The sequence below is a fragment of the Bactrocera tryoni genome, chromosome 1 (genome assembly GCF_016617805.1).
Source record: "Bactrocera tryoni isolate S06 chromosome 1, CSIRO_BtryS06_freeze2, whole genome shotgun sequence".
NCBI classification, from domain to species: Eukaryota; Metazoa; Arthropoda; class Insecta; order Diptera; family Tephritidae; genus Bactrocera; species Bactrocera tryoni.
Genome location: NC_052499.1, coordinates 62,083,524 through 62,097,161, shown reverse-complemented (window position 1 = coordinate 62,097,161; position 13,638 = coordinate 62,083,524). Strand labels below are relative to the sequence as shown.

Genomic DNA, 13,638 nt, shown 5'->3' with positions numbered 1-13,638 from the left:
CAGAGAAATCGAACTTTAAAAAATATTGTGGCACATACGTTTCAGAGTGTGTGTGTGTGAGAGTTGTACACGTTCACGCGCACAAATATGATTCCCAGTAATATTTCATTTAAAATAAGCATTTGTTGACGCATGCAGGAAATTACAACAAAATCAAGGTAAATAAGAAATGTTGCTGCAACAATTGCAGGCGCAGGCATGTCAATGACCAGACTTGTGGACTAAGCAACTTTGCGCTGCATAATTGCTAATGTAAACATTGACGAATAATATTGCCGACCGCCCTCGTGGTGCAGGCCGCTCGGCCCAGAGCGCTGTTGTGGCGCTTGTGACATGTGATGCACGCACTAGTTATTTGCTCTCCAAATGAAATGGAAAAATGAAACGATTTACATTTTCAAAAAAAAGTTTTCAAATAGACGCACACACACACACATACATACATATGTACATATAAGCGCTCATTCAACACCTTCCAGCGTTCGGGCAATATTGTTGCAACGTTCCGCCAGCCAGCCAGCCAGCCAGCGAGGCAGTCATCCAGTCAGCTCACACGTCATGTATGGCAAGGCAACAAATGGATATAATAACAACATTTAAAAGGCGCCAAGTGGTTTTATAAACAAATATTGCAATGAAAAGTTAACAATAGCAAGCGTCGTGTTTGTTGAGTCTAAGAAGTTAACCGTAGCGCGTTGAGTTCTTCCCAGTCTGTGGCAACCAACTGTCTGTCTGGCTGTCGAGCTGTCATTCAGCACATTGCTGAATATGTTTGTGTGTATTCAGGAAAATTTTCCTGCTGCTCATGCACTACTTAGGCAACTTTCAGTACAAAAATACGATATTGAATATTTGGAAAAATTTGAATTTTTTTGTAAACAAAACGCTGATGGCCAGCGCAGTTGTAAGGAGAACAGCCTAATCAGTTAGCGGTTGGAAGCTGGCGTCTATCGGTGTTTAATGTCTGGCATACATTTTTACAAGACGCGTATAATGTACGGCAAGGGGTGTGAGGGGCGGTGGGCAGCGCCACGTAAAATGATGTTATGACGTACATATGTGTGTATGTAATTAAAATAAACATTTTAGTTGGCTGCAAAAGCTGCGAAATGATTGTGGCGCGGCATAAACAATTTAGGGTGCTTTTGTGGCCAAATTCTTGCTTGTTTGATGGCAGCGAAAATAGTTTTGTGAAAATTAGAAAAAATATATAAAAAATTGAATTTATAAGATGACATGGGCCTTAAAACTTCTCGAAAGGAAAGTATTGCTAATAAAAAGCAATTTTTAGTATGAGGCAAGCTTAATTTGAATGGCTTTTAAAATGTTGCAACTTGCATATGTTGCCAGAAAAGTAAATTTCTGCATGTGGCACTGCCAGAAACGCAAGTAAAACTATTTGCTGTTATAAAGTTTACATAACAACAGTTATGACTGCGCAGTAGCATTACAGTTGCGTCAAAAGGACACGAAGAATGCTCATTTATTGCTGTTTATTGTGTCTTTCATAACACACATACACACGCCGAGCACACCTTTACAAGTTTTGCGTAGCTGTAGTTGGTAATGAATTCATTTCTTACCTCCACAAGCATTGTTCGCGTAATCTAAAACCGCTTACGGCCACACCAGGGGTTGACGCAAGGATTCCATCAAGCAATCTATGATTTCATTTACCGTTGTTACTGCACTCATTTGATATTTTTTTAATTCGAACGCATTATTGTATTCGAAATTACTGCGTGCATGTGTGCAGGTATGAATGAATCTTTTTGTGGCGCGAAGGATATAGCGCGGCTAAGGCATTTGCGGTGATAAAAAGAGGGTAGGGGCAAATTAAAAAGGTACCCCACAACTTTTTTCAAAGCATTGGCCCTAAAGGCTGCCGGGAAAAGAAGCATGTAAGTATAATTGAAGAAGCAGGAATAATTCTGCTTAACGAATGCTCGACAAGCAAGACAACAAATATATAATAAAATAAAAAAACATAAATGAAACAAAGCAGATTAAAATGCCTTAAACTTGTACACAAATGGTATTTCTCTCATACATTTTTATATGTATGTGTGTATGTGTTAGTGTTGTGATTTTGTTTAGAGCGCAAAAGGTATGCTACGCCACACTAAGGGCACTAAAGGCACAAAATGAGCAATATGCGCATGCGCAACAGACACATACAGCACAATAGTGCCACAAGGAGACACAAATTGTATGCGTTAATGCCCTTTTTTAAATGCCTGCCGTACGTTTGTGTGTTACGAATTCACTTTTTTGTAAACGAAATATTTTTTCTCTGGAAAGCAATGCGATTTCGTTTTGAAACAATGGAAAAACCAAAGGTAGAATGTGAACCTTTTCTTAGACTGGTGCTTGTGCCTTGGCTTCATTACTGATTACAAACGTTGTAGCATTATAGCTGGAACCTGTATGCGGCGCATATACTGCTGGCGGCAGGTAAATTGAAAGAAAGGTCGTTACGCCGTTAAGGAATCATAGATGAAATTAACGAAACTAGTAATTTTGAGCAATTCTAGAGAAAAATACCGAAACGTAGCTGAGAAAAGGCAAAATATGTGGCATAGAGTACACATACATACATGTGTTTATGTGTATGTATGTGCATACATAATTGTTAAGAACACCCAAACCATTTGTGTATCACAAAAAATCTATATTTTCTTTTGGCTTCAAATGAGAAAAGTGGAAAAAATAGAAAAAAGTAGAAAAAGAAAGTAATGAGCAGTGCTCTGAGATGCGCAGTTAGATAAGCATGTGTGTATGTGTGCAGATAATGCGTGTATCTACATCTGTAGGTATGTTGTGAAGTTTTCGGTTTGCTTTGACAGCTGAATTTTATTATATGGGGCAGCAAAAGGTTTGATAAAACTCACGGCAATTAGAATTTAAATATCAAAACGCAAAGGAGAAACTCTAATATTGTAGCAGAGTGAGCGCTAGCACCTAAGCAACGTGTGCAACGAACACGTAACTGTCACGCATGTGGCAATGTATCTTCAATTCTTTTTTTCTTATTTTTCTCTCATGCTAGTCTTCAAATGCCGTTGCCGTTGTGGTTGTGGCGACAATTATGTCAACACTTTTGGCTATTAAATTGCCAACACACTTGCTACACATTGCTCGCTTGCCACATAGCAGCTACGCATATACTACATATATTTGTCAGCTCTTTTCTGTAATTTCTTGCTCAGCTGTTTAGGTGGGTGAGCGTAATAAAAATGTCTACCTACATGTAATTTATTTGTTTATAATTAGCAGTGTCTAAAATCGGCTACACGCAGTTAAATATACACTTAGAAATGTATGAAAGTGTGGCACTTGCCACACAACAGCATATGTGTATATTATATAGGTGAACATTTTATATATGTGCATCTGTGTGTAGGTGTTGCAACTAACTGCCGCTTTGCGGCATGTGTAATTTATTTGCTTGCATGCTGTGCTCAATTAACCGATTGATTTACGCGATTAATTATTTAATTAAATTATTGTGATTTTTGCAGCAAACAACTAAATTGAATGCTAATTAAGTGGAGCAAGTAGAGAAAGTTGGTGCAGAGGGTATAAATGTGGAAGTAAAAAAATAGTTACTAGAACAAGATTTTGGGTATATAAGGTACGATTTTAGGTATGTTTTACAATGATTAGAGAATTATATACAAAAATGTATATAGCGGTAAATATTTTCTGCATTAGTTTGCTGAAATTATTGGTTTTTTTTCGTTAAAAAATACCCTCAATCTTTCACTAGTAAATATTTTTGAAGGAAAAAATTTTCGCTTGCTCAAGAATCATTGCAGTTTACTAATTAATTTCGCTTGTTGTCAATATTAATGATGATAATTTCCTTGTATGCAAGCACTTTTTGCAGCAAAATTTTTTTCACCAAAATTAAAAACTCAACAAGCAAACTCATCAACATCAAATTTTGTGATTGTAAAATTCATAAAAATAAAAATTAATAATTACATTTCATACAACATACAACGGTGAATATTGCAAACCAGCAACAGCAACAAATATTGACAACAACAGCGAGCAAAATCTAGAATCTGAGAAATGCTTGTTTTCATGCTGTTGATGATGCGTTAAAACAGAATCACAGTATTGTACATACCCATATATGTATGTATATGTATGTTATGTGTATGTTTGCAGCATGTTAAAAGAGCAGGAAGAAGCAGACTAGGAAGCGCAGCGCTCACTGCGCAGACAGAACGTTGTCGGGGCAAACAGCAGACAATCAGCGAACAACATAGGAATCAGCCAAACATACATAGTTAGTATGAAAAACAGCCGTCAGTGCCAACAGCAGCATCACCATCATCATCGGCGTCAACATACAGATGTATTTATTGCAGCAACAACAACATGAACGACCACTAAAGCCAACAAACTAACAACCATGCTATTTACCCGTACTTCATTAATCATTATGCCAAATGCCAAAAATTCAGAAACGAAACAAAAAAAAAAAAACAACAACAACATTATTACAATAATCATCAGCAACTGAAAGAGCGATGTTCACTTATGAATTCTTTGCGCTTTCAGGCAGTTGAGGCGGTTGGCGGTTGAGCGCTGAGTCAAAGGCGGCAACCCAGTGAGCAAAAATTTTTGATTTGGAGAAAATCATATGAAAAATATTTTTTAAATATCACGCTTTTAAGTAAAAAGTGCGCGTTGTTGTTGCCGCCACAAGCAAGTTTCGGTTACAATGTGCGATTTTGTAAAATATTATTGATTTAAAAAGAATTTATATTTAATTAATTGGCTTGTGCAAATTTTAAAATTAATTGAAATTGTAAATTATTTGCTGACTGGCTTATGTGGCCATGTTGTGTGGTATTTCATTTTAGCTGGCATGTGAGTTCACCAAGATTTATATGTGCTTAAGTATGTGCATATTTTCCGAAATAAAATCAATTTCGCTGTGCGTTATGAATAATTTTAAAAATGAATATTTATTGGGTAAATTTTTTCAAGAACGACATTGTAGAGCAAAAGGTAGAGGAAGATTGCTGAGTTGTTGTTAGCGTTTATTTTTATTTTTTTTGGTAATATTGGTTTTTTATTTTAATTAACAAATATTTTTTGTTTAATTTAATATATTTTAATTATTTAATTTTTATTTTTCATATTTGTTTTTATTTATAACATTTTTTTAATTTAATTTAATATATTTTAATTATTTAATTTTTATTTTAAATACAAATTTTGTTAATTTTCTTTTAATTACTTATTTTAATTTTATCTGTAATTTTTATTTTATTTTATTATTTATTTTTATTTTTTATTTATTTTAATTTTTTCGTATTATTTAATTTTTAATAAAATTTTTTTTTATTTATTTTAATTTTTCCGTAATATTTAATTTTCTCTTTAATAAAAATTTATTAATTTTTAATTAAAATTTTAAATTATTTATTTTAATTACATTTTTTTAATCTCAAAAATGCATATAAATTTTGAAATATTTTATAACATCTAAAATTTTAAGTTCATACAAACGCAACTTTCCATGCCTTGACCACCTCAGTCCACTCCCTGTCAAAGCTCAGTCAACTACCATCATGGTTTTATCACGCTCTATTCCTATCGCCAGCAATCTGTCTGCCAGTTAATACGCCTATTTGCCACAATACAAACGCACAGTCTGTGTTGCGCCTCACACTCACTTACTCACACGCGGTAAGCGCTGAGCCTGAAAAATTGTTCACACCAAACAACCATTTTACCCCCACTTCTAAGAAATGTGGCACTCACACGATTAAACCAAAACAAAAATCGCATTAAAAGCAAGAAACAAAAAAATAAAAAAGAAAAAAAATTAAAAAAAGAGAAAAAACTATTTAAGTTTTAAAAGCAGCACATACATCAAGCATTCGATACACATCGCATGCAACATCGCTCACCAGCGCGACAGCAAAGTTTAACCTCTACACTCGCTGCCTACAAATTTTTGTTTTTGGCTTTTTTGTTGTTTTTGCTATTTTTATTTTGCTGCTGCTGCTTCTTCTTTCACACTTAAATAAAATATATGAGTTTCGAAAATAAACGTTCACAAAAGTCAGCTGCGGCAACTAAATTAGAAACATCAAGAGCGGCAAAAACAACAATACACACATGCAACAAAAACAATTGCACTTTGAAACGGCCAAAAGCTGAAAGAGCAAAATTTTTGCGTATACACAAACACAACAAAAGTGCATAGAGAGCAAAGCGATATTTAGAAAATGCAACACAAATACTAACAACAACTGCGTAAGCAACAAATGTTGTGTCGGCGTTATTTTTGGCAACATAAATAAAGCGAAAAAGCAGCTTTGTAGATTTGAATTTTGTTTTTCATTTTTTCGCGTTGCAATAGTGTCATTTGCTTGTTTGTGGCAGCAACAGTCTGCAAGGAAGATGCACCATGGCATAGCGGCAAGCGCATTGATGAAGACAACTATTCGCCTGACAATCATGACGTCGTTGACACACATACCCACACACACAGACGCATGCTTTTGGGCGCACTTTTGAATGATGATCGACATGATAAGCATGTTGATGAAGTTGCTGCTGCCACAGGCTGCCTACTGGCTGTCGCAATGTAAACAACACTGCATGCAGACTGCGCGATCGGCAACGCAAATCCACGTTATGCTTATATTTATTTTCAAATTCTCGCTACTTATTACACTTTTCCGAGCTATTTTTGCGCAAATCGCTAAGTGTGGCACTAAGCAGTTGTTGGAAATTAATTTGTGGCGGTGCGTGTGTGTGTCTGTGAAATGCGCACAAATTAGTATATGAAAAATTATGCTACTAAATCTGCATGCCGTTGTTTATGTGCGGAATTAAGATTTTGCAATTGAGCAAATGTTGCAAGTGTGTTGCCGGCGGCTTTAGTGCAACTCAAGAGTGGGGGAATGCAAAAAAACACTTGTGTGCGTACAGAAAAGTGTTATGTGCCACATATATTTCAATACTGCAACACGCGGCTGCTATTTTTTGTTGGAATGACGCGAAATATAAATGTATGTGTTATTTATTTTGAAAAAAATTTTAAAGCTTTCTTTAAAAAGAAATTCGTCATAAAAAAAAATTCAAAATGCAACAGCGCTTAAAATAATAACTTACACATTATTCACTTCTCAATAGTAGAGTAAAAACACAACAAAAATCTCAAATGTTGCATGTATATATAAATATTAATTAAAAAATTAATATTCTTTAGCTTTAAGTTCATAATATTTTCTGGCTTTAAAAGCCTACATCCCTTCTATAAGCAAGTAAAATAAATATGCTGCTGTGCAACATGCAACGCTGGCTTCAAAAAATCTTCAACTCCAGCAGCGCTCAACCAGCAATGGCTCAGTAGCGAAACAAAGCCATCAAAAAGCGCACAAATGAGCCATAAATAAAAACATAATTTTTCTGATTATTATTTCACTGCACTGACATGTCATATTTGGCATATTAAAAATTTTTTTTTTAGAATTTGAAAATTGCATTTTTTTCCTTTTGCTGCAAACTGAACATCCTTTTGTGGCGGCCACAGCGTTGTCTGCCAGAGCAACGCCACTTTTGACTTTTTGAATTTTTGTCGCAGCAGCACATGTGTTTTATAAATATATTTATGTGTACATACCACATATATGCATGTATGAATGTGGCATGCAACTACAACAGGCGCAGCACGCAAAGAAGGGCAGGCAGACAGACAGCAATCATAATGTGATGAGGTGCCTGCGTTGATGGTGTTTTTAATGTGATCTCGCACCAGCGCGCTGATGTTGATGCCGATCATGCGGCTGATATATGCTTTTAACATTGTTTTTGTAATTTTTTCATTTCTTTATTGCACACTTGAACGCGCCTCAAAAATCGTTGCAGCAGTGCGGCAAGTGCGCGGTAAGAGGAAGGGCGAATAAATATATACATATACATACATATATGTATTAGAAAGTTGTGGTATTATTGCGGCGAAATAAATAAAAAAAAATAACAACAATACCGAAATAATATGCGCGCATAGTCGCCGCTTAGTGAATGGGAGGTCGATTTGAGTTCGACAGTCAGTCAGTTAGTCATTGGTACGGTTCATCATCATCATCAGTCGCATCGCAACTAAAGTTACGCTCAACCAGCATTAGGGTGGCTATCAGCGGCCCCATTATGGGCAACATCCACTTCAACACCATCATAAAGCCGTTCAGCGTATTCGCCCGCACAGTGTGGACATAATTTTGATGTTAAACCATCGTAAATTATTCAAATGTCAGTGTGGCAGGCAGCAAGCCTGAAGTCACCAACAACGCGCACTGCCGGCGAGTACATATGCTGGAATGTTGCAAACATGCGCGCTCACTGCTGCGCGTTGCCAAAGGAAGTGCCTAAGTGTTGTAGGGTTGCAGTAGTGATTTTTTCACTAATTTGTTTTTTTTTTTTTTCAAAGAGTCTGTCTCCAAAAGTAGCTCGAGATTTATTTGCGTCGACTCCAGTTGCTGGCACGCTAAAGGAAGTGGCAACTTGTGTTTTCAATTTTCGTCGACTTTGTATTTCCTTTCGATTTGCTTGTTTCACATTCATAATTATTTTTAATTCTTTTTAATTTTTTGTTTTCGTTTCTTATGGTGTTGCACAAACGCGCTCAATTAGTGGGCATTGGCACTACAGGCAGCAGGGCGTTGCTGGCAAACAGACTACGCGGCTATGTGTCACCGCATGTCAATGTATGGCTGAGTATCTGCTGCAACCAACATCATTCCACCACCAAGTCCACCAACCGCGCGCACTCACACGCCCGCCCGTCCGCCTGCTTGCCACACATATTTGTCACATCTGTTTGTGCTCAACATTGTTTTGCTTTCCATTGAAATAATATTTTTATTGTGCATCTTTAGCATTTAATTTCAACGCCACGGATGTGCACAACAATAACAACAACTATCAAACAACCAAATGTTGGAGAAACCAAAAATTAAATTAAGTATTCCTGCTTTATAAGTACATACATACATATGTACGCATACTTATTTATACATATTTGCGCGCTCGTCTGTCAATTCCCGAGTTTTAACTCAAGTAGCTCAGCTTAGGTTTGGCAAAATGATTGAAATCATACGGCGTCTGCGCGCAACTCAGCTTGATTTGGACTTTGCATGAATGTTGCCTCCCGCTTGTGGAAATTTCGCCCTCACCGCCTATGCCAGCATTGTTCTTGTTGTTTTTATTTAATTATTCTACCCCCGGTAATCTGATCGTTTAACAGTTTTGTACGCGCTCAAGTACGCGAGTGTCTGCCACATGTGTTGGATTTTAGAAAATAATCTCCAATTACCAGTCAAGTGGATCTGCTGGCTGGCGTGGCAGTCAGTTTGTCAGTTAGTAAGGCAGCGAAGTGTAGCGCATATAATCCATCAATCAGTAAGTAAGCAAGCAGAATTTATGCCTAAGTGCAGTTGAATATTTCGGAATATAGATACTAGTTATGGCAATGAAATCGAAAACTTTTCTAGGGTAAAAGTGAAATGAAATCTCAGCCGCCGCTTAAGTGGGAATTAGCAGGAAGAAAGTATGGTTATTCGCGGAAATAGTATGTGGCACATATGTTTCGGATCTATTTTGGAACAAAATTGGTAAACCACATTTTAAGCAGATTCAAGAAAACCCGAACCCGAAGAAATACTTGAATATTCAAGATAACTTATTTTAAAAACGAAGTGCTTAAATTAGAGCTGCATATGTTTCCGAAACATCCCTTATAGTCACTAAAAAATTTGCAGTTATTTAAATTTGTTTCACAGTTTTTTTGGAGATCGTCACCTAGAATACAAAATAAAGTAACACCACTTTTCATAAGTTTACATATGAAGAAAAAATGATATAATAGACACTACTCATATTGACACAAAATTTGAGTTTTGGTTATAAAATGGTTATGTATTGGTTATATATCGGTTATAAAGGTTAAGGTAACCAGTATATCTCTGACAGCGGAATCGCCTCAAGTTTAATATGTCACAATTATAGTGAATTTTTTATTTAAAAACAGCGAGAGCTTAACTTTATTGATATTGAAAGACCTTAGTACCTTGATGAAAACACATGAAATACTCTATGCTATGATTTTCTTTATTTATTGTAAATTTTTTTAATTTGCTTTAATTATTTCAATATTTTGTAACCGCTAATTTACTTCAATATCTCTTAGAATCATTTATATAAGTATTTCTATAAATATCTTACCTGTTTGCTGAACATTGCTATATCTTCATTGAATGATTCTGACGAACAGACATCACCACCTTGCACGCCAGGTTCTCGGGGCGTACATGTGGCCAGCTCACATTTTTCAAATATTAGCGCCAAGAGCGGGAATAGTGGATGTCTGCAAAGGGAAAAATCAAAAACACAACTCATTAGATGAACACAGAAAATAAATATTTACAAAAATAACTATATATATAATACAAAAAATATATATAGATATACCAAAACAATATATATATGTACATATATAGAGATTAAAAAATATATACATATTTACACTTCAATAAAATCAAGAGTAACGCACTTAAAGCGCAAATAAAAAGCGCATTTGTTTATACTAATTACCGCAGAGTAATGAAAGCACTGCGTACTAAAAGTGTGGCCACCAACGCCCATCAAAAGCCATTAATGGTGTGGCAAAAATAAGCAACAACAAACCAACTCATAGCCAAGTGCGCGTCTACATAACAACAACATGGCAGCAACTTTATTTCTCAATGCGCACCCAAGTAGTGGGCGAATTAGCATGAGAGTTGAGCTGAAAGTTGCCAAAGTACTAAGTAATGCATTTTAATTAGAGCATGCACCGAGCGACGCATCAGTGGCAGCCATTTTTAGCTGTGAAATGCCAAAGCCAGCAAAGTGCGCGCATAACTTTTGGAAAGCCGGAGATGAAGCAATGTACTTATTAACCAAACGACAAGTGTATGCGCTGCGGTGCGCTGTGAGAACTGTGGTGTGGGTTGTGCTGTGCAGTGGGTGTGTTGCTTGCAACTTGACGCTCCCGACGCCGCTGGATGCGCGCAGCAATATTACACGCTGAAAAGTCATTTAAGGGTGGCGGCACAGCTGTATGAATATGTTGTGTGTATGTGTGTAGTTTTAGAACTGAAGTCGAAAGTGATTTGGTGCGGCCGCGCGGTGCGTTGTTGGCAGATCCGTAGCAAAGTGGTTGGCAAAAGGGCGCATGTTGCATGATGCTGCAGGCGCGGAGAATGTTTCATGGGAGATGGTTGAGTTGGGAACAAGTAGTGTGGGGGGGTATGATTTGCTATGTTGCACGCTGTGGTGGCACCAATAAATGCGTATAAATAATGAGCTGCAGTGGCGTTGGTGCATGGAATGTCGTTACTTAGCGGCAACGGTTGCTGGTGGCTTGCGTTTCGTTGTTGGTGCAATGTTTTCTTAGCAACTGTGGTGGTGCAAAGTGCGCGCATTAGATGTTTGGTCTTTGGAATGGTAAAATTTTTGGAATTCAAATAAAGAGGGGGCAATCTTAAGGCGATGGGACAATATTATTTTTTTGTTTTTTAAATATTAATTTAAGAATGTGAAAACTTGGTAAAAGTGAATAGAGAAATATATTTTTTTCATGTAAACAGCTTACTTTCCCTTACTGAACACCCACACACACATAAAAACATTATTGCGTGTCTATAATAACGCCGTTTACCTATCTATAATTGAGTGCAACATGTTGCTGACCTTAAAACGTTTGTCTCAGAATTAATGGTTAAATTGTTTTAAATTGTTTTATAGCGTCAACGTTGCCACACACCACATAAATTACGTTTTACTACTGAAAGAGCAACAACAATAACAACAATTATTGTTTTAAAACACATCTCTAGAGGCGGGGCGTGCGAGTTACGGGCGCCTGCGAGAGAGCAACTTAATACTGTAACAGTTGGCAGCACGTAAAAACAGTTAATATGCAATTAAATGTATGTGTGTGTGTGTGTGTGTAGCGCCAAAAACTTGCATAAATGGCAATAATTTATTGAAATCAACAAGTATGTGACAGCAACAGCGCTAAAAAGGAGGGTCATTGCTGCACGAAAACGTAATAAATCTCAGAGCGCAAAAGCACTACACACACAAACACCAACGCAGACGTCAGAGATATATACTAGTCAAAATAAGTGGCAGTGTTGCCGCCAGAGCCTGCGCGAGCCGTTCGGCAACTAGTAGGCAGCGCTGCCGGGTGTTGTTGCTGTTATTTGTTGTTGTTATCACAATTTATTAATAAAATCGCAGCGCGGCGTTGTGTTCACAAGTCTTGTTGCATGCATTTTTTTCGTCTGACCGTCTTTTGTACGCCTCCCTGAAAAGCTGCGCCATGTGACTTAATCAAAATTGACAGCAGCTGTCAAATAATTTGCAAAACTCAACGTACTACGAAGCTATGACGGTAATAATATGCTTGCAACAACAAAATGATAAGAAAATATTGAACATTAGCACATGCCAAGTGAGTTTTTGCGGACTGTCAAAAGCGAAAAGTGAATCAGCTGTTTGCCTTTGACTGCCATCCGTATTACTTACTTATATACACACAATAGTGCTGAGAAAGAGCGCGAGAGAGAGAGAGAGAGCGCGCAAAGATACTGCAGCACCCACAAATGTGTCATAATGACATTACCGACTGTCAAAAAGTGACAGGCGCACAAGCAGCGGCGCGTTGATAACTTTGACCAATATCTGTCAAAACGCAAAATATATTTACGGCTATCTACAATTTGTATATCTTTGTTATTCTACGTTATTTATTATTATTTTTTAATGTTGTTGTTGTTGTTGTTGTTGTTGTTGTGTATCTCGTGAGACTCGCTTTCAGCTGTGCGCTTTCGACTTGTCACACTGGCAATTTGTGCGTGTCAACACTGAACTTCAATAAAAGCAGTAGCAGCAGACAAAACTGGACTCAGCAACATTTATATTGGCCGGCTGTAGAGCCTGTTTGCTGTACGCGCCGCTGACGCCACCGTCGCTGCTGGTGCCGCGGCTGCTGCTGACTCTGCCGCTCCACCGTAATGACAAATTGTTTTTCATGTGCAACTCGACGTTTAACTGTGTGTGTGTGCGTGTGTTCGCTTGTTTTGCCGGCTGCATTTGTTGTTGTACTACAGTCACATGATAAATGGTTTATTTGGGTGTCTGCGAGTGCACATATGAATGCTACTAAAATTTTTAAATTTATTATTATTACTTTTTCGAGCTTCACATGCCTGGCACTTGATTAATAAAAAAAATATGTAGACATTTTCGCAACCATTTCTGCGCCGCTGCAAGGTAAAACAAATGTTTAGCAACATGTTGCGGCAACATACTTTTGTATATAATAGTGTGTTTTTGTATATGTAGTGTATTTTTGTATGCAAAGAAACATATTTCATTTTGAATAATTTTTGGTGAATAAAAATCTATTAGCAGCAAACAGCTGCCAGCGACGCGCAGCCGGTTTCTGCTTCACCTTTGCTCACTTCCCTATATTGGCTTGCTAACCAACTGCGCGCTGCTCTTTTTCTTACACCTTTACCGCCGCCATAACATATGCTCAATGCGCTGCATACACAT

At 37.1% G+C, this 13,638-nt stretch overlaps 1 protein-coding gene across 2 annotated transcripts in view; it reads right to left on the bottom strand.

Annotated features, from left to right (window-relative positions):
- LOC120766782 (homeobox protein homothorax) overlaps nucleotides 1-13,638 on the bottom strand; it is a 320,231-nt gene that overhangs the window by 271,280 nt on the left and 35,313 nt on the right. For both annotated transcript variants that reach the window (XM_040092474.1, XM_040092476.1), the window contains exon 3: nucleotides 10,258-10,399. In XM_040092474.1, coding sequence (XP_039948408.1) covers nucleotides 10,258-10,399 — 142 coding nt within the window. The remainder of the gene's footprint in view (nucleotides 1-10,257; nucleotides 10,400-13,638) is intronic.